Below are 23,524 nucleotides of genomic sequence, written 5' to 3'. Positions count from 1 at the left end.
GCCGTGTTTAACACTCCCCCTATTAGCCCTGACACTTCCTCTTGCTTTAGGACCTGTCCCAACAACATGTAAATGTATCTCTTCTCTCCTCTCTGCTTTTATCTCCCTGTCAGACTTCTCCTCCATCATCGTCTCTCACTGTCACCTCTCATTGGAGCGAATGTCATCAGGTGATCTCTCCCTGCTCTACATTTGCCAGTCTAACTTTCATGAAATCTTATGCAGAGCAGCTCACCAGGGGGCTCCGTTCCACAAAAGTTGATTGACAGGACACTTTGAGCTGCCCGCTGGGAGGGTTTGTTGCCTGGCCCTAGGCTGAGGGCAGAGGTCAACATTCTGAGKAGAGATGGAGGCCGGGCCCGAAGAACAAGATCACAAAGACTGCTAATTATTCTCAGTTGTGTGTGTCGCCGTAGTAACCCAATGTTTTACTCTCTCACTAACTCAACACAGACAGATAATGTTGTGTGTCAGCTAGTGGGTAAAGCAAGTACATTGTTTATTTTGTGCAACAAAAATATTTAAATTATTTATTTGACAGAACTTTTCTGTGATTGAGGAAACTAGTTGATAGAATGGTAGCACTTTTTTTTTTTTATTACAGTGGTTTTATAAAAAAACACTTCTACACAATTGGTAACTACATTACGTTAACATAATTTATTTATAATTAGTAGAAACAAATAAGTTATTCAAAGATTATTCAAATGTAATTAGCATTTTTGTAGTCAATATGCAACTATGTGCTGTAAAATAAAGTTATATCAATAGAACTGTGGGCCTTGTCTGCTTTGTGCAGGTCTATAGGCTTCAGATGGTATGCATCTATAGAACTCCAGCCTATTGCATTATGGGTTACATAGKGTACACTTGTCCTTGCCTTTATTTACATTGGTTTACATCACATATTGTTCTCTGCTATTTTTCGAAGCGACCTCCATTATAATCCTTTTCTGAACATAAGGTGATGGTTACATGGACCCAAGGTAAGCCTAACCTTGGAGTACAAAGCATGTTCAATGTACAGTTTACAGTGWAAGTACTTTTATTCCAGGGTCCTTGCAACCAATTGGAGATATAGACTGCATCAAGCCCCTTTTGTAAACAGAAACTCAAAGCCCAAGAGCTACTGTGTGCGTGAGAGCATACTTGTGTGCAGGAGTATGCTTGCATGTGTGTGTGTTTGTGTATTTAGGGAGAGAGATTGGCCTGGACAGCATGTGAGCCAGAGCCCTGTAATCGGGATTCATTACCAGTGTGTCATGTGAATGGGAGAGCTACTTTTCTAACCTGGCCAGACTCACCACTTGAACTCTGCCCACAGTAGCAGCATTGCATGTRAGTGCATGTTTACTGTATGCTATCTCCTCTCTGTCCATGCAGATATCCTCAGTGAGTCAGTGTCACAGAGGGATTGAGCTTTCCCACATAGCTATGCGTTTATGTAATGTGGATATAGGATTTTTGCTTTCCTACATGTAGTATTTATCATGCTCCTAAAAGTGCTCTGAGATAAGAACAGGATTAGGTGTAATGGGTTATGATGCAGCTATAATGCATTGTAAGATTTGTCATGCCCACGTATAGTCCCCTTGTAAAGCCTTATAATCATCACATAATGATTTTGACAAATTGCTTTTTAGAATGATTTGAAAATAGTATGAAATAATATAAGCCTTATTATAAGCCACTGTAATGTTATTATTCAGAGTTATAAACCATTATACCTGCAGGCTTCACTGTAGGTCAAATGTTACCAGATTACTCAACGAGCTCATTGAAAAACGAGAGATTCTGTATGATGTTTGCATCTCTATGTCACCGGCTTACGAAATCATTTCTCAAAGTTACTTCTCTCATATTCTGTTGTCCTACATTTCTGATGATGCGTAGACACTGTGAATGAACACAGACTGCTGAGAGACTGCAGTGCTCTACCCATCAAGGCATGGAACGGCTTGCATATCCCTGTGTGTGTGTGTGCATGTGCACTATGTGTGTATGAGCCTGGTATGTAGGCCTATGCATGCGCATATATGTGTACGAGCTTGGCATGTGTGTATGCGCGTCCATGCATGCACGTATGTGTGTATGAACCTGCTCTGTGTGTGCGTGCACTTCCACGCACAAAGGTTACATAACACCCTAACATGTTATAACTACATGGTATGTGCATGACAAACACACTTCATTGCCGCAGTAAGCAGAACTATAGTGTTGACCAAGACCAGTCCGCTCACCATCTGTACATGCAGGGAACAGTTGCACTGCTACAAACCAATCCATACGAACATGATACCTATCATCATTATGAAATGTTATAGAGGAATATATATGGCTCATTCCCTTTGGAACAGTAATCCTAGGTTTAGACTCATTTACTCTGGACCCTTCCTGTTTGGCTCAGCTGATGGCAACAAGCATGATGACCTCATCACAGTACTTGGTCATTGGCCTAGAGACCCTCTATCATTTGGCCAATCATAGATTGATTTGGTGACGTTAGCTTTATAGTCTATCGGTTGGATGGGGAGGCGGGACAAAGCGCGCACTGACGTCAACGATAGTATATAGAGCGCTGTGATTGGCTAGACTGGCTAATGTAAAGGAGAAGAATGAAAATATCAAAGGATACAATAGGGAAAAAACGATGGATAAAAAACGTATATTCGAAATAAATAACAAAAATGGACATTCATAATGTCTAGGTTTTCGATGTCACTTGCTTGAGCGCATTGATCAGCGAAAATAAACATCTCTAAACTTTTTTCTATCCCATTCCCCTCCCCATTTACTTGCTGGTTGAACGTCACTTGCCTCTTCAATACTGGTCATGTAAGCTACAGGTTAAATGTTGTTGTTTTTTTACAACAGATGTCCTTATATTACCACAACTGCAAAACCGAGCGTTAAAGAACATCAGGTCCCAAATTACAATTTTTATAGGACTGTTATCTCCGCTGTATGCGTTTGTAGATTGGTGAGGAGAGTTATTTTTATTCCATTCGCCCGCCTACTCCGTCAGCAGACCTCCCCTAAAGCACTATTGGATGCCGCAGCCCTGTCCTAAACAGCTGTTTGGTGTTTTGCCACAGCACGATTCGACTAAACACGGTGTCAATCAAATATACATTGCCATGTAGTTCCTTGGATTCATGAAATCTACTGGCTACTGTACTCAAATGTGTCCTCTGATTGGCTACATGGACTAGTGTCAAGGCTTTGGGCTTCATTCACCATTTTGCGACTGTAGAGTAGAATGTACAGAGCAGTCAGTAGTTATTCCTCCTTTAAGTTGCTTTACAGAAGAAAGATAATGTGACAGTCTGTTAAATGTCAACCCTGGATATCCGATTATAGGCCTAACGATTTCGCTACTGACTCGATAAATATCTGCATTGAAAATAATTTTGTGGTGAGTAAAACCTACAAATCTTTCTTCTGCAGCACTGCAGTAGCCTGTTTTGCTTTGTCGACCTGCTACGTTGTAGACGTTGCAAATAATAAGCACCCTCTATAACTACTAATACAATTATATTTTCATATTTTATAATACTCTACGGAGAGAAGTAAAGAGATGATTGGATGCCACACTTCATGAAAAGGGAGCGGTGCGGGTGGATTGTCAGCCTAAAACTTTTCCCCCAGAAAATATTCAACGCCATAACTGCCATTATAAGACTGAGACTTCCTAGAAGTGTTTTTCTTAGGTTGCGATTGAAAGCAAACATTGAAGCAATCTGTATCACCTACATAGTTATTAGCTTTATTATCTCTACATAGGCTACTATTCGTGATACAAAATGTCTATTTGAATCTGTCCTTCGCCTGCAGGCTTGTGGGCCGCGTTTCTACGTTGTGTCCACAATTTTTACTTTTTATTGTAACTTAATGTACAACGTTGCAGTTTGCACTCGCCGGTAAATTAATTACTAAGTTGCATCCAGTAATGTCTACATTTTACAACGGTTGTCACGAGTGAATTCGCAGCATAATTACTTTGGCTTCTGTCGCACGATGTAACGTTAATTACATATTGTTAGATTTAAGTAAGCCTAAATCTGTTTGTAATACCTTTTTATGAGTTGTTCCACAGCAACATATTTTGGAATACTAGGCCTTTAAATGTTTAATGTCCCGTGTTAAATGTTGCACGAAGAAGATTTTTCTAAGCGGCCTTGTGTTGTTAGACCTGCGTCACTGGACTTCACGGCCCTGTTGTGTAGTAAGCTGATAGTAATCGCAAAGCACTACGACCAATAAGAGTGGTTGACACATATACAGCACGGTAACGTTACTATTCAGCAAAACTAACAGTGACGCCGTTCTTGCATTCGTTTGCATCTAACAGTACTTCAGTTTAGGGTTGTAGTTTGTTTTTGATCTACATTCAGCCTAAGTACTTTGGTAGGCAGGCCCTACGTGAAGTTTGTAAATTATCCGGTAGTTGCACTATAGGTCAATATTCTCCAGTAGTTATCATCGTTTTATAGTTATGTATTGATGAATCGAAACTGTAGAGGTGTAAATTCACCCCACTGTTGAATCAACGTTTTTCCCACGTCATTTAAATGAAATTACGTTTAACCAACGTAGACTATACTTTGAATTGACGTCTGTGCACATTGGGATGTTATGTGAATATTGATTTTCATTATGGTCACATAGGATATTACCACAAGTTCTCCAATTGTGACAAATGGCAATGTTATAACATGGTAATATGCTAAGTTTATACAGCATAGATATAGGCAACATATATATTTTTTTACCTTTATTTAACTAGACAAGTCTGTCAAGAACAAATTCTTATTTACACATGACGCTACACCGCCAAACCCGGACGGCGCTGGGCCATTTGTGTCCCTATGGGACTCCCAATCCGGCCGGTTGTGATACGCCTGGATTCGAACCAGGGTGTCTGTAGCCTCTAGCACTGAGATGCAGTGTCTTAGACGGCCGCACTCGGAGTCCGAGTGAACTGGACACACAGAAGAGTGACATTGACACAACAGAAGATGAACGTTGACACAACAGAAGAGTGACGTGACACAACAGAAGAGTGAACATTGACACAACAGTACAAGATGTGAACGTTGACACAACAGAAGAGTGAACGTTGACACAACAGAAGAGTGAACGGTGACACACACAGAAGAGTGAACATTGACGCAATATTGTAGTAAATGGATAAGGCTCGTACATTTAGAAGGGAAATGCTTTGTACCTTCATTTATCGAAATTGTTATGACACTCACCCACATACTTGCCGGTGTGCACTATTGAGTAAACAATGTGCACACTTCTAACTTGAAAAAAGTGAGTCAACAAATGACATTATGATGACAGTTCTTTGAACGCAATCTCAAGTCTCCCAAATATAATTTGCATAACACAGGTACCGGGTTGTAACTGTGTGTATTATCAAACAGCAGTTTACGTGTAGTGTGGTCACAAKAATAKAGGTCTGTAGTTTCTCATTACAAGTGGATAGATACCTTGGAGTTCTGTAGAGCTAAATGAATTAAATGACTAGACGTACATGACATTGTAACAACCTAATATTCAATAAATATCATCATTTCTCCATGACATGTAGCATTAAATCCCAACGTGATAAAAGCAAACTCATACTCCACAATATCATTTTGTCTAGACTTTGACGTTTGTCTTTGGTCCTGCTTTGTTAGAGGATTAGATAGACTTTTTGTTGAATCACGGCGTTGTGTTGTCTGAAACTCTGAGGCGGATGGGAACTGTGTGCTGGAACAAACGACCCAGAATGTAAGCATGATAGGCCTACAACACATGGCGCTGCCTGTTTCAATGGAAAACCCAAACCAAACCTGTTGGTTTTCAGTTCGTTTCTGTCATCAACATTTGTCAGCATTCGAGCAACATAGGTGTTTTCCCTGGCAGTGACAAATGCCTCTAAATGAGAGAGTGGTTGTTGGTATGAAATCTAAGGAGAAAGAGAGGGCTAAAGAGAGAGGATAATGAAGTAGCAGGAAGTTAGGTAATGGTCCATGACAGGAAGTGTGGATTGTAGGGGCGGATTGGTTCAACTACGAAATAGATGAAGGTCACCACCGAGAACCAGAGAGAGAGAAAGAAGGAGGGAGTAAGAGAAAGAGAGAAATGCGAGTGAACAAGAAGGAATTCCCCCTCCTCAACTGTCATAGCCAAGAAACCAGAGAGAGATAGAGAGAGTGTGTGTGTGTGTGTGTGTGGGTGCAGACTTGTCTGGACAAGCACTTCCAAATGTGCTCGCCACTATTCTGCTATATTGTTATATTACTTTACACACTATATAAGATTGCTTCATTATGGTTTCATTTGTATTCACACAGGGTTATGTGTATAATTATATGTGATACTTAAATCTTTTCTCTTGCCCATTCACCCTCTGAATGCCACACACACACACACACACAATCCATGTCTCAGTTGCATCAAGACTTATAGCTTTCACCTGGATTCATGTGGTCAGTCTATGTAATGGAAAGAGCAGTTTTTCCTAATATTTTGTACACTCAGTGAAATTCATGTGAAATGATTTTTGTTATAAAATGGTAATACCCATTACTTCTTGAGTTGAATGATATATCATTCATATCAATAATGAATGCATTACCAAGGACACAAAATACATGGTTTTATAGAATAGGTCTGTATTTGAAATTATTTGGTAAAACTGGGTCCAGTTTTTCTTTGACAACCACTTCTCCCCACCGTTACCTTATCTGGTGAATAGGCTTTGTATAATGTCACAATGCATTCACCACATGAATAATCCATCCCTTGTTACACTCTGCTCTGTTTCAGGGTCTGCAATAAGGTGGAAAGAGCTGGAGAAACAGAAAGAGGAAAGGGCGGGAGAAGAGAGAGAGGAGCTGGAAGAGCAGGGAAATAGAGGGAGGAGAGAGGAACAAAGATTCTGGACTCTGGAAAAATTAAGCCACTGTAAATAGTAAAGAAAACTCCCAATGCAGAGATGAAGCCGATTAAAAAGCAAGGAAGGCGCTCGCCCCCGTCGACCCGAGCCAAAGGGGGGAAGAGACGGGGGACAGGGGACAGTGGAGAGAAAAGAGACTCGGACGAGAACAGAGACCGATCCCCCAAAATTCAGACCTCACCCCAAACCTCATCTCACTCAGAGTCTTCTCAGGAGGAGTCGGTGACACTCACAACGATGGCCACGCCAGAGAGGGAGGGCCACAGAGAGGGGCCCCGGCTCCCAGAGACAGCGGCCGCAGCAGCAGGGTCCCTCCCTGTGAAGTCGGAGGACTCCCGCCCGGGGAGCGTCAAGTCGCTGAGCGCCCACAGCACAGACAGCAGCAGCAGCGCCACCAGCGCTGCCAACAGCCCCAACCCCTCATCCAACCGCAAGACGGCCACCTTCAAGGCCCGCGTCCCCAAGAAGAAGTACACCTCTGAGCACTGTGCTGCCGCCGCCGCTGCTGCCGCCAACCACGGAAACCCCGGCAACACCGGCGCACCTCCACTGAACAGAAATAGTGCTCACTGTGACAGTAACGCTGGAAGTCAGTTGTCGAGCTTATCTTCGGGGCCCGGGTCGGCGGCGAGTGAGGGCGGTTCGCTCACTGACATCAACAGTCAGACCAGGAGACCAGTGGAGGACTACATTACCACTATAGCTCCACCACAGGACAGGGATAACACACCTGGACCCCCTCCCACAGGGGACAGAGACAGGAGAGGCCCAGAGGGAGGCAGAGAAATCTCCCCCAGCCCTGTCCGCTGCTCCTCTACAGACACGGCCAGCGAACACGACCTGGACGTGAGCGAGCCACACCGCTCCAACTCTCACCACACCAACCCCACCACCGAAGCACACACCCTGGCCCTGGTGCAACGTAGCACCCAGCACACTCCGACCCCACAGAGCCTGTCGGACGCGCTCGCCGACGCCCTGGCCAAAGGTCTAAAGAACCAGCGGGTGCTAGCCAGGCAGGCTAGGAGGAGGACTGGAAAGGGGGAAGAGGAGAACGGAGGTGGGGGGAGGGAGAGCATGGACTCAGTGTTCAGAGCGGGAGTGGTGCGGCGGGTGAGCGGCGAGCACGGCAGCCTGGAGGTGCAGCTGAACGGTGAGAAGGAGCTTTACCGCTACCCGTTCCGTGAGGGCGCCCAGGGACCCGTGGACATTATCATGGACGCCCCGCCGCCCGGCTCCCAAGCCGTCCCCATCGGCACCGCTGTGTGCGTGCCCTTCGGAGGTAACGAGGACGGCGGCACCACAGAGGCKCAGCGCCAGTGGTACCGAGAGGGCCTGGTCACCCAGGTGGACTCCCACCCGGCTGTGTCCTACCCCTATAGAGTGTTGTTAGAGGACAGAGTGCCCCCAGGGGATGAGGAGGGGGATGGCAGGGTGGGCACTCCGACCGCTGTGTGGGTGTCCCGTCAGAGCCTCCGCCTGCTGGTGCCCCCCTGGGACCTGGACCTGGGACCCTGCGGAGGGGGGCGAGAGGAAAGCGATGCCGCCGCCAAGAGAGGGCGAGAGAGGGAGAGAGAGAAAGAGGACAGGGARGAGATAGAGGTGGAGCAGGAGCTGTGTCGCCTCAGCCGTGGGATGGGGCTCAGCGCGACTGTGGCTGGGTCCGTGTTGGGGAGGCTTTCATACCCTGGAACGGCCCCCGCCTCCTCGTCTTCCTCCACTGTCAGCTCCCCCGTCACCCCCGCCTCGGTGCTGAGTCTGGTGGCTGGAAGAGACTGGGAGCGAGAGAAGGACCTGGTGGAGAGAGAGCGGGAGCTCCAGAGGAAACAAGAGAGAGATAACCGAGAGAGGGCCAAGCAGCACCACKACTTCATGCCCCTGACCCCCGAGGAGGACATAGAGGTGTCCCACTTCAGCATGGTGCCCATGGGGGCGGCGGGGGGGGCGGCCAAGGCCCTGGCGGTGTCCCAGCACAGGCACATACTCTCCAAGCCGCCCCCGGGCTACCTCAGCCCCCACCTGTCCGTGGTCCGGAGCCTCGGCGGCACCCCGCTGGTGGGCCCCCACCTGGCCCTCAACCCCCACCCCCCTCCCTCCCCCACGGTGCTACTGGGGCTAGAGTCGGGAGCGCTGGCAGCGGGGGCGGCCGTCATCGCCACCCCTCAGCTCCCTCCTCTGTCCTCCTCGTCCTCCCGTGGCTCCCTGGATAAGCCACCCTCTTCAAACTCCATCTCCCACGGTGCATCTGGAGGGGGTGGAGGCTCGTGCTCGACGTCCTCGTCGCGCTCCCGCACCCCGCTCACGGCGGCCCAGCAGAAGTACAAGAAGGGCGACGTGGTGTGTACCCCCACGGGCATCCGCAAGAAGTTCAACGGCAAGCAGTGGAGGAGGCTGTGCTCCAGAGAGGGCTGCTCTAAGGAGTCCCAGAGAAGAGGCTACTGCTCGCGTCATCTCTCCATGAGAACTAAAGAGATGGAGGCCAGCGGAGGGGGCAGAGACCGGGGCGGGGCCAGCAGTACGGGCACCCTAACCCCGTCAGACCTGAGGCTGGGCTGCGGCCGGACCAGTTCAGAGTTCGACTGGGACAACACGTCGCGAGACAGCAGCGAAGCGAGCAGTAGGGGAGGGGATTCACGCCCCCGCTTGGTCCTGCCCTCGCTCCTGCCCCAGGACTTATCACGCTTCGACTTTGATGAGTGCGAGGCGGCCACAATGCTGGTATCTCTGGGCAGCTCCCGCTCGGGCACGCCTTCCTTCTCTCCCATCTCCAACCAGTCGCCCTTCTCGCCCACACCGTCGCCCTCGCCTTCCCCGCTTTTCGTGTTCCGACCGGCCACCTTCAGCCCCATCACAGGCGCCGCCTTCGGCTCACCCCTCGCCGCCACCGCACCACCTGACGCCGGCCTAAGATGGCTTCACGCCGGGCTCGGGCCAGGGCGAAGCGCCAACCTCGTCGGGCATCTTACCCACCTCTCCCAGTACCAACCTCACCCTTCACTGTGCCCATGAGCCCCAGCAAGCGGAAACTTCATGCCCTTCCTCCGCCCCTGCCCCTTTCTGTCCAGGATTACGCCAAGCCCGACCAGCAGTTAGGGGAGACTATAGGCCTCACGCCCAGCCCGCCTTCAGGGTGCTCTCTCCTCAGAGCCAGCCCACCACCCCTCCTCCTCTCCTTCCCCCGGGCCCCGGAGCGCAACCAGCCGACCCCCCGTCCTCCGCCGCACTCCATTCCCCCCGCCAATGGCTGGTGTCCCACCACCCTCCCTCCCCTTGCCCCAGGCCCCAGATCCCCGCCGCGTCGTGCCCACTTGCGAGAACTACCCCCGTCAATTCGTGCGGAACCCCGACGTCCCCCTGGCCAACGTTCAACAGAGGACCCCTTGTGAGGAGGGAGGAGCGAGGCCGCTCCTCCAGAGAGCACAGCCAGCCCCTGCACCTGCCACCGGCCTCCAAGCAACCCGTGCCCATCAACGGTGCCCGCCACCAATGGCGCAGTCCTCCTGCGAAACACCCGCCTTCCACCTGGTCCTTGTAACCCTCCTCCCAGATCCCTGACCCCAGCCGTCGCCGGACACCCTGCCCACTCCGCCCACCCTCAGTGGTGGCTCCGCCTCCATCTCCTCTACTGGCTCCGCTCTCTCCAGCTCTGGATCAGGAGGTAGAGAGGAGCAGAGGAAGTCCCGGCACGGGCACGCCAGGACCCTTGAGAGGGCATTGCCCCAGCGGTAGCCCGCACAGGCCTCTCCAACCGCCCATGCCTGCGCCCTCATCCTTACCAGCGGTCCCTCCACCCTGCCACCCCCGCAAGGACATCACATTGGACCGGCCCCGGGACAGGTAAGACACACATCAATATATTTGGCGTTGTATAAGAGTGTATATAGAGGTGTTGATAGGAATAGTGCGTAGTATATAGAGGTGTATAGGTGGTAGTATAATAGAAATCGAGGTGTATTAGTGGTTAGTATATAGAAGGTTGTTAACCCTGATGGATATATGGTTACGGTAGTATTAGAGTGTATAGATAGGAGTAGTAGTATATAGAGTGTATAAGGATATGAGGTTAGTTATAGAGGTTATACGAGGTTAGGTGGGTTGAGGTTAGGATAGAGGTGTATAGGGAGTTAGTACTTAGGATGTACTAGGGGTTATATATAGAGTTATACGGATATGGTTAGTATTAATAGAGGTGTATAAGGGGTAGTATTATGAGGTGTAATAGTGGTTGTATATAGAGTGTAAGGGTTAGATAATATAGAGTGTATAGGTAGTGTTAGTATACATAGAGTTTGTATAGGTGGTTCAGTATATAGAGTGCTATAAGTGCTATAGCTTGGTTAGTTATAAGAGGTGTAGGATAGTGGTTAGATCATATAGAGGATGTATAGGTGGGTTAGTATATGAGTGTCATAGGGGTTAGTATATGAGGGACGGATGTATAGGGATAGTGAACATGTGGGTTGAGTATATAGAGGTGTATGATGTTAGTATAAAGGGTAAAGGGGTGTATGTAGCTGGATGAAGTGGTACGTAGAGGTTAGTATATAGAGGTGGTTCAGGATCAGGTTATATACTAGAGGTGTATAAGTCGTTATATACGAGAGGTGTATAGGGGGGTTATATATAGAGGTGTAAGTGGTATGTATATAGATGTGTGTACTAGGATAGTTGGTTTAGTGATAATACGGAGGTGTTAATAGGGTTAGATAATAGAGGTGTATAGGGGTTTAGTTATAGAGGTGTAATAGGTAGGGTTAGGTAAAGAGGCTAGTAGGTGGTCTATCAATTAGGTGTATAGGATATCGATAGAGAGTGTCACTAGGGGTTAGTATAATACGAATGTAGTGTTTGATATAGAGGTGGTCACTAGATAGAGGGGTTATAGTGAGTGTGGTAGTATATAGAGGTGTTATATAGGGTATATAAGTGTATCCGGTTAGTAATGGTAACACCAGAGGTGTATAGGTGCGTCTAAGTACTATGAGGGCATGGTAGTATAGAGTCGTATGGTCAATAGTATCATAAAGTAGAGGTACGCATCTACGGATCGTGGTTAGTATACCGTCAGAGGTGCGTGTATAGAGTGAGTTAGCTATGATAGCACCGGTAGTGACTAGTGAGTTCGCCGTAGAGCCGGTGTATAGCTGGGAGTACTAGTAAGTTATCAGGTAGCTTATCGAGTGTTACTTAGGATAGGGTTACGTAGTAGAGGTGTAAATAGGGGTTTAGTATCTAGAGGTGATAGATAGTGGTTAGTCATATAGAAGTGTATAGTGGTTGTATATAGAGGTGGTATAGGGTTAGTCCTTAGGAGGTGTTATAGATGTTGGTTAGTATACCAGTAGAGGTGTGATAGGGGGTTAGTATATAGAGTGTATGTGGTAGGTAATAATTATGAGAGTGGTTAGTTATAGCTGTATCAGGGCGTTTAGTATATAGAGGTGTATAGGGGTTAGTTATATAGATGTGTATAGATAGGTTAGTATGATTAGACGGGTGTATAGGGGTTAGTATAATAGAGTGTATACGGGTAAGTTACGTATACATATACCGAGTGCCTCCTAGGACTCAAATACGCTCTAGTATCCCTCAGTAGGTTATAGGGGTTAGTATAAGAGGTGGTCATAAGGCTTAGTAAATAGAGGTGTATAGTCGGTTAGTAATATAGAGGTGTACTAGGATAGGGTTAGTATATAGAGTTTAGTAGAGGTTAGATATAGGACGGTGTATAGGATAGGGGTTAGATATAGAAGGTTGTATAGGGTTTAGTATATAGAGGTTGTATAGGCATAGTGGTTATTATATAGAAGGTTTATAGGGGTTAGTATATAGAGTGATAAGGGTTAGTATATAGAGTGTATAGGATATGGTATAGTATATTAGAGGTGTATAGGGTTAGTATATAGGTGTTATAAGGTTAGATATAAAGAGGTGTATAGGGTTAGGGATATAGATGTATAGAGGATAGGGAGTATATAGAGTCGTATAGAGGTTCAGGGGTATATAACATCATTAGTAAACCATACATCAGTGATAAGGCGAAATGGGAAGAGTTATTATTGCAGTTATGCGACACCATTCTTCCACAAGAAATTCCATCAGTTGGTTTTGTTGACTGTGGTGGAAAAAAACTCACTCAGGCTCTGCTCCAGAATCTCCCATAAGTGTTCCAACTGGGTAGAGATCTGGTGACTGAGACGGCCATGGCATATGGTTTACATCGTTTTCCTGCTCATCAAACCATTCAGTGACCACTCGTGCCCTGTAGATGGGCGTTGTCAACCTGGAAGAGGACCACTCCCATCAGGGTAGAAATGATTCACCACAGGTTGAAGGTGATCACTCAGAAGTCTGTTTTATTCCGTTTACTTGCCCGCTAAGGGGGTTGTCGGATCTAAACCATGCCAGGAAAATGCACCCCACACCTTAGCAGAGCGGCCAGAACCCTCATTTACATTCAAAGTGTTTAAAAAGGAGTGACTTCAGTGACAATAATTGTACATTTGAGTGTGGTGAAATGGCGCAACGATGGCTGGCAGAGCGCTGTGTCAAGTCAGTATGTAGTGTAACGTTTGTGGTTTCAGTCGTCTGGTGTTCTTTCAGAATGTTTTGTAGGGGTGATGGCTCAGCTGTGCTGGTGTGTGTGTGTGGTGTGGGGCGGGGGGGGGTGGGGGCAACGGTGTGTGATAAGGGGTGTGGGTCTGTGTGCTTCAGTTTCAGTTCAACTTTGAAAAAGGGATGTGTCTAAACATGCAAGGCTGCTGAGAGCAGGGAGGACACACACACACAGCGCTCAATATAGCAGACAATGCACAACCTCGGGCAGAGTACCAAGGGCAAGTCCAGTGTTTTTTTCATCCCGCTGAAATGGAAAGGACCAATAGTATTACAGTGTTGTCATGGATACTTTGTCTCTCGATAGAATTAGTGCAGTCAAGTGTAGAGCTCTCTTTGCTTATTGGATCGTGCTTCTCTCCGCTATTCGGTCAAGTTGTACTCTATGGGGGCGAATCCTAACTTCCACTTCAAATGTTCACTTGGTCCCATTGAAGTCAACGGGAGAGGAAGTGAATGCTTAAAGRTAGCCTGTCTAGAGCGGTAGTCTCAGCGTGTGTGTATGAAGTAACGTGCTCCGCCGTGGCCCTCCCAAATGTCATGAGATTATCTGAGGAGGGCTTGCAAGTTCAAGACTTCAAACACTTGTGAGAAGAAACCCCTCTGTCCTGTAAACACAACTCAGTCATCCTTCCTCGTGTACAGTATCTCACCTGGCCAACATCAAATCGAATCAAATGTTATTTGTCACGTAAACAACAGGTGTAGACTAACAGTGGAATGATTACTTAGGGGGCCCTTCCTATCAATGCAGAGAGAAAGAAATAATAGAAAAATAAGTCAAACACATAATAATAAATACGCAATGAGTAAAGATAACTTGGCTAAATACCCGGGGTACCAGTACTGAGTCGATGTGCAGGGGTATGAGGTAATTGAGGTAGATACACTATATATACAAAAGTATGCGGACAACCCTTCAAATTAGTGGATTCGGCTATTTCAGCCACACCCGTTGCTGACAGGTATATAAAATCATGCACACAGCCATGCAATCTCCATAGACAAACATTTGTCAGCAGAATGGCCTTACTGAAGAGCTCAGTGACTTTCAACGTGGCACCGTCATAGGATGCCACCTTTCCAACAAGTCAGTTTGTCAAATTTCTGCCCTGCTAGAGTTGCCCCTGTCAACTGCCCCGGTCAACAACGGCTCAGCCGCGAAGTGGTAGGCCACTGGAAGCAACGTCAACACAATAACTGTTCGTCTGGAGATTCATGGAATGGGTTTCCATGGCCGATCAACCACACACAAGCCTAAGATCCCCATGTGCAATGCCAGGCATTGGCTGGAATGGTGTTAAGCTCGCCGCCATTGGACTCTGGAGCAGTGGAAAGGCGTTCTCTGGAGTGATGAATCACGCTTCACCATCTGGCAGTCCGACGGACGAATCTGGGTTTGGCGGATGCCAGGAGAACGCCACCTGCCCCAATGCATAGTGCCAAGCATTTCGCTACACCCACAATAACATCTGCTAAATGTGACCAATGAAATTTGATTTGAACTGTAAAGTTTGGTGGAGGAGGAATAATTGTCTGGGGCTGTTTTTCATGATTTGGTCAAGGCCCCTTAGTTCCAGTGAATGGAAATCTTAACGCTACAGCAAATAATGACATTCTAGACGATTCCGTGCTTCCAACTTTTTGCCAACAGTTTGGCGAAGGCCCTTTCCTGTTTCAGCATGACAATSTCCCCGTGCACAAAGCGAGGTCCATACAGAAATGGTTTGTCGAGATTGGTGTGGAATAACTTGACTGGCCTACACAGAGCCCTGACCTCAACCACATCGAACACCTTTGTGATGAATTGAAACACAGACGGCGAGCCAGGCCTAATCGCCCAACATCAGTGCCCGACCTCACTAAAGCGCTTGTGGCTGAATGGGGGTAGAAGCTGTTCAGTATCCTGTTGGTTCCAGACTTGGGACTTGCCGTGCTGTAGCAGAGAGAACTGACACCGCCTGGTATAGAGGTCCTGGATGGCAGGGAGCTCGGCCCCCGTGATGTACTGGGCCGTATGCACTACCCTCTGTAGCGCCTTGCGGTCGGATGCCAAGCAGTTGCCATACCAAGCGGTAATGCAGCCAGTCAAGATGCTCTCAATGGTGCAGCTATAGAACTTTTTGTAGATCTGAGGACCCATGCCAAATCTTTTCAGCCTCCTGAGGGGGAAGAGGTGTTGTCGTGCCCTTTTCGTGACTGTGTTGGTGTGTGTGGACCATAATAGATCCTTGGTGATATGAAAATGTCAAGGGATCAATCTGTGTGACTCGAAAATCTTAAGCAGCTCTAATGTGCAAAACCCCATATAAGTATACATTGTTCTTGACCAACTAGGTTGTCATTGTAAAAGATAATTTGATCTCAATTATGTACTTCCTAAATATCTAAAATAATGGAAGCATATTATATACTAATCAAGACCTATGTTGCTTTTCCAATGAGACCTTATATATTAGTTCTCCCTTTAACTGTTTGACTGTATGACTGTTAACCAGTGTACTCTTAGAAATAAGGTGCTGTCCAGAACCTTAAAGGGTTCTTCGGCTGTCCCCATCTGAGAACCCTTTGGAGAACCCTTTCTGGATCCAGGTAGAACCCTTTTGAGTTCCATGTAGAACCCTTTACAGAGAGGGTTCGACATGGAACCCAAAAGAGTTTTATCTGAAACCAAAAAGGGTTCTCCAAAGGGTTCTCCGAAGGGGACAGCCGAAGAACCCTTTTGGAACCCTTTTTTTCTAAGAGTGTGTGTTTTCTAAAATGGTGGGTCAATTCCCAATGGGGCTGAGAGGGGCATGACTAAAGACTGCTCAGACAGGAAATATTTTGTTTTCTTAAGAGTCACAAGAGAATTCAAATGGCGGAGAATTCAGTATGGTCACGCCGTCATGGCACYAAGACGTTTGGGAACCACTACAGTTAACCCTCACTATTTGAGACTTAAAATAAATCGCCAACTATTCTTAATATTTTCCTTKCGAATCTGCCTTTTCCTCCCACAGTATGGACCAATGTGGAGCCCCGTTCAGTGCCAGTGTTTCCTTGGCATTCATTGGTCCCTTTCCTGGAGCCCAGCCAATCGAGTGCGGCTGCCCAGCCCGCTGATGGCCAACAGCTTGTCAATCAGAGCAAAGGTGAGGATTTGTTCAACACTTCACTCGTGTTGAAATAAATAGGCCTATTCTAGTCAGGTTGCATACACAACTCATGTGTTGTACTTACTTCTTTTGTAAAGATATTTAGTGTACAGTATACCGTATTGCATCTTTCACTWAATAATTGCATCTTTCACTAAATCTTTCACTGCATCACTTCATAAATAAATAACTTCAATAACTGAACAAAAATAAATAACTCTTAGTACAAATAAAACTTTTTTTTTTATGTTGGTGACATTCGACCTGCGTGTTTTTGCAATTACCTTGAGATCTAGTTACTCATTGTGTCCAATAATCATAATTTCTCTATTAAACCATTTTAGCTTCTTAATGTAAGGGATAATCAACAAGGGGCTATGCGTTCTCTGGAAATAATGCACTMTGCAGGAGGTGGGTGCCAGGACACAGAGCAGAGTGGTAATTACCAACCAGTTATAGATGAGGGATGAAAAACAACCAGCYTCCACCAACTAACTCCCTTCTCACTTGTCTCAGAGCCCCGTTGTGGGGTGGCCCTAGTGAGTGACGGATGGGTGGGTCCACCAGACGCAGAGCAAGGGTCTCCATCCCGCCCACCACCCTCCTCCAAAGACAACGACCCCCCAGCTGGAAGAGCAGAAAGAGGTGGAGCCGACAGRGAGACGGAGAGCGATGCAGACGACCCGTACGTTTTCTAAAATAGGTTGTTTAATGGTCGATTGAAGGTGTGTCGACTGTTGTATTGCAGGTGACACACTACGAGTGGGAGGTCAAAGGAAATAATGTTGTCTGTAATCTTTGACAGKCCCACTATGGCTTTCTAGAACATTCCATCACAAAGGCTTGCATTGCAGTAGGACAAGACCAGTTCTCTTTCAAAACTAATTCTCTTAGTTTGATGGAGACCTACATAGAGAAAGTGTCATAGTTGTGTTTGTATACAATAGAATGTACCACTTAAAACCACAAAATTTGCTTAGTATTTAAGTGATGAAGAAGGATAAAAGCTTTTTGTCCTCCTCAACCTTTCTTTATCCAGGTACAGTATGTTACTAATGGCATATTCTCTTGAAGAAATAGCTATTAGCACAGAATTGAAGATGATTGGAAAATCTGTCCTACACATTCATACATTATTAAATGTTTCTGATTGGCAGGCCATATTCACATTAAGTTTCTGATTGGCAGGCCATATTCACATTACGTTTCTGATTGGCAGGCCATATTCACATTACGTTTCTGATTGGCAGGCCTTATTCACATTAAGTTTCTGATTGGCAGGCCATATTCACATTAAGTTTSTGATTGGCAGGCCATATTCACATTACGTTTCTGATTGGCAGGCCATATTCACATTAAGTTTCTGATTGGCAGGCCATATTCACACTGACTTTCTGATTGGCTGGCCGCTATCACATTGAGTTTCTGATTGGCAGGTTTTTTCCGGGTGTAGCCAATGATCCTGCCCCGTCTACGAGCCCTATTAAGAGGCGCACTCAGTCCCTCAGCGCCCTTCCCAAAGATGGAGACAGAAAGGTGAGCTCTCTGCTTGTCTGTCTCTGGCTTTTATTTTCTTATCTGTGTCTCTCAGTCCAATATCTCCCACTCACATACATTATGTGTCCTTCTCTCTGTGTGCTATTAGCTCAAACTAGAAATTGCCATTATCTACAGATCGAGGATCAGATTACCTGACCCCCGATCCCAATCTTACCATTAGGGGGCTACTGACCCTGTATCAGTGATTAGGGACAAATTTGACATACTCCTTGTGGCTCATCCCTTCCATGCACCCTCTTATCACATATATCTTTCTCTCTCTCTCTCTTAGAGGGAAAAGGACCACATTCGGCGGCCGATGAACGCGTTCATGATTTTCAGCAAGCGTCACCGGGCGCTGGTTCACCAGAGGCACCCCAACCAGGACAACCGCACGGTCAGCAAGATCCTGGGCGAGTGGTGGTACGCCCTGGGGCCCAAAGAGAAGCAGAAGTACCACGACCTCGCCTTCCAGGTACATAGCAATGATGTATATAAACCCTGGATGACTGACAGGGGGCTCTGTATTGAAGCCACCGCACAGCCATCTTGGTACTCCTCCATTGTGAAAACGATTTTGAAAGCTATAGAAATGCATTTATTAACGTCTACATTCATCTTCTGTTACAGACACCTTAATGCAAATTCAATTATGTTAACTAAACATAAATCTAATAAAAAATATATTAAATTATTTATTTGAGAGTACTAATGTTACTGTCCTCAGTACAAAACAAACGACTTAAATATATGTAATTTTGTCCTTGAAACATTTAATTGAAATACTGTACAATTCCTTTCATTCCTATGAAGGAGTGCTCCTACTGGGGAMMGCCAATATGGCCGACCGGTGGCTTCAAAGCCTCTCAGTGGCCAATACATAGCATCAGCAATCCAGGGTTTATATACATCATTGGTACATATTAGAGGTCGACCGATTATGATATTTCAACGCCGATACCGATTATTTTAGGACCCAAAAAAGCTGATGCCGATTAATCGGACGATTTTTATTTATATATTTGTAATTATGACAGTTATCACAAATAAGACACATTGCTTTCCGTGGTGCCAATTCAATGTAATAGTCCCACACTMGTGCTCTGCTTTTCTCAGCCATCTGTAAAATGAATATAATCYTACACACACAGCTCTCTGAAGTGACAAGGATACTGAAGAGTCTGCTTAGGAGACACAAATACTCTCAACTGTTTGAATAACAAAAAACTAGAGTTTAAGTTACCTGTGATGAATGTTGAAAACAAAAACTGTAATTTCTATATGCAGGAAATCTTATTTTAATAATGGGTATGGTAGGAATTGACTACCAAAGTGTGACTCATAATTCCCATGGCACCTTCCAGCAAAATCTGAAAAGCCGTTCCTTCATTCATTTATTCCATAGGATATTTTTAGATTCACTTCAAATAAGGTCTGTGTTTCGTGTAGGCTTACACCACCTTGCCAGTTTGATAACTGTGTAGATATCCATAGGACAAGGTAACTCTGATCAACATTGGCTAAATATAAGCACTTTTCTTTTTTTGCAGAGTGGATTTATTAAAATATGTTGACAAACGTTACCTTATCCTAGTGAGATTTACACGGGTATCAAAACGTCGAGGCGGTTTAAACCTGCACGAAACAGACCTTATTTGAAGTAGATCAAGACATTCTCTATGGAAGACATGAACGGTAAAATAACGAAGGAAACCCTTTCATGTTCCGCRGCAAGTTATTCTATGAATTATGACGSGTCYACTATTTCTCTCCATACCATTTGTATTTCATATACCTTTGTCTATTGGATGTTCTTATAGGCACTTTAGTATTGCCAGTCTAATCTCGGGAGTTGATAGGCTTTAAGTCATAAACTGCCCTGTTGTCAATGCCCTGACCTTAGAGAGCCTTTTTATGTCTCTATTTGGTTTGGTCAGGGTGTGATTTGGTGTGGGCATTCTATGTTTTGTTTTCTATGATTTTGTGTTTCTTTGTTATGGCCTGGTATGTTTCTCAATCAGGGACAGCTGTCTATCGTTGTCTCTGATTGGGAACCATACTTAGGTAGCCCTTTCTCCCTCCTTTCGTGGTGGGTAGTTAACTTTGTTTGTGGCACTAATGCCCTGTAAGCTTCACGGTTGTCTCTTTCGTTTGTTGTTTTGTTGGCGAAATTTGAAATAAAAAGGAAAATGTACGCTTACCACGCTGCACCTTGGTCCACTTCTTTCAACGGCCGTGACACCTGTGCCTCAAGCATTGCTAAGAGCTGCTGGCAAACGCAGTAAAGTGTTGTTTGAATGAATGCTTACGAGCKTGCTGCTGCCTACCACKCCTCAGTCAGACTGCTCTATCAAATCATAGACTTAARTATAATATAATAAACACACAGAAATACGTGCCTTTGGTCATTAATATGGTCAAATCCGGAAATGATCATTTTGAAAACAAAACGTTTATTCTTTCAGTGAAATTCGGAACCGTTCCGTATTTTATCGAACGGGTGGCATCCCTAAGTCTAAATATTGCTGTTACATTGCACAACCTTCAATGTTATGTCATAATTATGTKAAATACTGGCAAATTAATTARGGTCTTTGTTAGGAAGAAATGGTCTTCACACGAGCCAGGCGGCCCAAACTGTTGCATATACCCTGACTCTGCTTGCACTGAACGCAAAGAACTGACACAATTTCCCTAGTTAATATTGCCTGCTAACATGAATTTCTTTTAACTAAATATGCAAGTTTAAAAATATATACTTCTGTGTATTGATTTTAAGAAAGGCATTGATGTTTATGGTTAGGTACATNACATGAATTTCTTTTAACTAAATATGCAAGTTTAAAAATATATACTTCTGTGTATTGATTTTAAGAAAGGCATTGATGTTTATGGTTAGGTACATTTGTGCAACGATTGTGCTTTTTTCGCAAATGCGCTTTTGTTAAATCATCACCCGTTTGGCGAAGTTGAAGTAGGCTGTGATTRGATAATAAATTAACAGGCACCYCATTGATTATATGCAACGCAGGACAAGCTAGTTAACCTAGTAATATCATCAACCATGTGTAGTTAACTAGTGATTATGTTAAGATTGATTGTTTTTTATAAGATACGTTTAATGCTAGCTAGCAACTTACATTGGCTCCTTGCAGCCACAAGTCCTTTTGACGCTGCACTCGCGTAACAGATTGTCAGCCTGCCACACAGTCTCCTCGTGGATTGCAATGTAATCGGCCATAATCGGRGTCCAAAAAGGCAGATTACCGATTGTTATGAAATCGGCCCTAATTAATCGGCCATGCCTCTCGTACATATACCATACAGCACAAACAGATCTGGGACCAGGCTATAATAATGATGTTAATATCAATTGATTGTATTGTTTATTGTGCATTTCAATACACCCAAGGACTCTAAACTGGAGAATAGGATATTATGTTTTCTTTCCGTCCTTCCTTCTATCCTTTTCATGTTATGACTCCGTGCCTGACTCCATTTTCTCTCTCTCTCTCCCTCCCTCCATTCTCCCTCCCTCCCTCTCTGTCTCCCAGGTGAAAGAGGCTCACTTCAAGGCCCACCCAGACTGGAAGTGGTGCAACAAGGACAGGAGGAAGTCTATCTCTGAGGGCCGAGAGACCCCAGGGGCCAAAGAGGCACGCGAGAGGAGCATGTCTGAGAGCACAGGTCAGAGTGCGTGTGTGTTAACGTGTGTGTGTGTGTGTGTGTTTGTGCATGTCTTTTCACTATAGGTGTGTTTTGTGTGTGTACCTTATTTATCATCTTAAGGTCTTACACTTTACTTACAGGAAAATGTACATAGTAATGAGAGCACTTTGATGAAAAGTGTTATCTACTTATTTGTATATTTCCGTGCTCCACTCCTCTGAGGGTGCATGTGTGTGGGTGGGTTTGTTTTTTCCTGTGCTTGTACAAGCTATTTTTAAGCTTCTTGGTTGTGTGTAATTGTGTGATTGTGTGCTTGTATGAGTGTATTTGCTATTTTGGTATGTCTTGTATACAATGTACTCTATTGGCCTGTTTCCCGGACACTGAACTAAATGGCAAGCTCATTTGAAAATCTCSATTGAATGTGCTTTTTAGTCCAGGAGTACGCTTAATCTGTGTCTGGGAAACCAGCCCTGTTTAATGTGATTTTARTAAGACTATTTTACCCCCCTCCTCRGCCGTAGAGCCTGAGTCAGTCTCTCAGGGAATGGAGGTGAAGGGTGCGGCAGGCCCGGACTGGCCTGGGGGCTCTGAGCGTCATGCGGGGGCCTACAGTGGTCAGCTCCCTCGCCCCCGGGCCTTCTCCCAGAGTGCAGTACACAGCCTGGAGAAGAGGGAGCGGGCCAGAGATGTGGAGAAGGTACAGAGGACTGATATAGTTGGTGACATCACTTTTTCTTCTGTTCTACCTGTTTTGTACACCATTTTCTCCCCTTTTTGGTCTTTCATTTTTCTTATTTCTCCGTTTAGTAATAGTTTTCCAGTAAAATACTGCATTATATCTCAAAGCACTTAGCATAGTAAGAAGGGAACTCACTCACCTTCACCACCAATGAATAGCACCCACACCCAGGTCATGCACGGCGGCTATTTTGAGCCAAACCTTCTATCACAGTGGAGCTAACTTCTAGCTCTGTGTTTCACTCTCAGTTGTGTCGAGAAGGGGCAGGCTCATTCCGCAGCCGCCCCCCTACTCTCTCCCTGACACAGTGTGGGGCCAGCGAGGACGTGACCAGCGACGAGGAGCGCATGGTCATCTGTGAGGAAGAGGGGGACGATGATGTCATGGGTGAGGTCGCAGTCATATTTAGTGTGGCTACCATAGAATTGGGAAGTTGAATTAAAAAAATAGAAGCAGGAAATGCATCACCTATGCCTCTACCGCCATTAATTTCAATTAGACTGGTTTGGATTTCTCCCTGACCAAAATGGCTTCCATTATCGTTCCATTCTGGAACTTGGAAGGTTAATGACATAGCCTTTCTAGTAATTTAATAGGATCTCTATGGTGACTACTCTGTGTGTCCACTGTCTCATTCGCTGAAATAAAATAGTGTAGATTCCCTATTCTATTTACACTGCATGCTGAAAGTATTCAGCCTTATTCTAAAATCGATTCATTTTTTTTTTTTTTTTATAAAACTGTTTTTTATATATTTTTCAAATGATTACATTTTTCTAATAAAATAAAAAGGTATTTACATAAGTATTCAGACCCTTTGCTATGAGACTCAAAATTGACCCCAGGTGCATCCTGTTTCGACCACTT

At 45.4% G+C, this 23,524-nt stretch overlaps 1 protein-coding gene across 1 annotated transcript in view; it reads left to right on the top strand.

Moving 5' to 3' along the window:
* The first annotated feature begins 3,245 nt into the window (after nt 1-3,245).
* Nucleotides 3,246-23,524, top strand: part of LOC111955481 (protein capicua homolog) — a 35,783-nt gene continuing 15,504 nt past the window's right edge. The window contains 17 exon segments of the mRNA XM_070436451.1: nt 3,246-3,415; nt 6,826-9,808; nt 9,810-9,947; nt 9,949-10,074; nt 10,077-10,125; nt 10,128-10,318; nt 10,320-10,433; nt 10,435-10,541; nt 10,543-10,711; nt 10,713-10,780; nt 16,562-16,704; nt 17,224-17,392; nt 18,144-18,243; nt 18,539-18,721; nt 21,801-21,933; nt 22,440-22,615; nt 22,906-23,044. Coding sequence (XP_070292552.1) covers nt 6,995-9,808; nt 9,810-9,947; nt 9,949-10,074; nt 10,077-10,125; nt 10,128-10,318; nt 10,320-10,433; nt 10,435-10,541; nt 10,543-10,711; nt 10,713-10,780; nt 16,562-16,704; nt 17,224-17,392; nt 18,144-18,243; nt 18,539-18,721; nt 21,801-21,933; nt 22,440-22,615; nt 22,906-23,044 — 4,819 coding nt within the window. The 5' untranslated portion in view covers nt 3,246-3,415; nt 6,826-6,994.

Source organism: Salvelinus sp. IW2-2015, linkage group LG31 (assembly GCF_002910315.2).
Source record: "Salvelinus sp. IW2-2015 linkage group LG31, ASM291031v2, whole genome shotgun sequence".
Lineage (NCBI taxonomy): Eukaryota > Metazoa > Chordata > Actinopteri > Salmoniformes > Salmonidae > Salvelinus > Salvelinus sp. IW2-2015.
The sequence above is the reverse complement of the archived record's forward strand: the minus strand, read 5'-3'. Positions and strand labels throughout refer to the sequence as shown.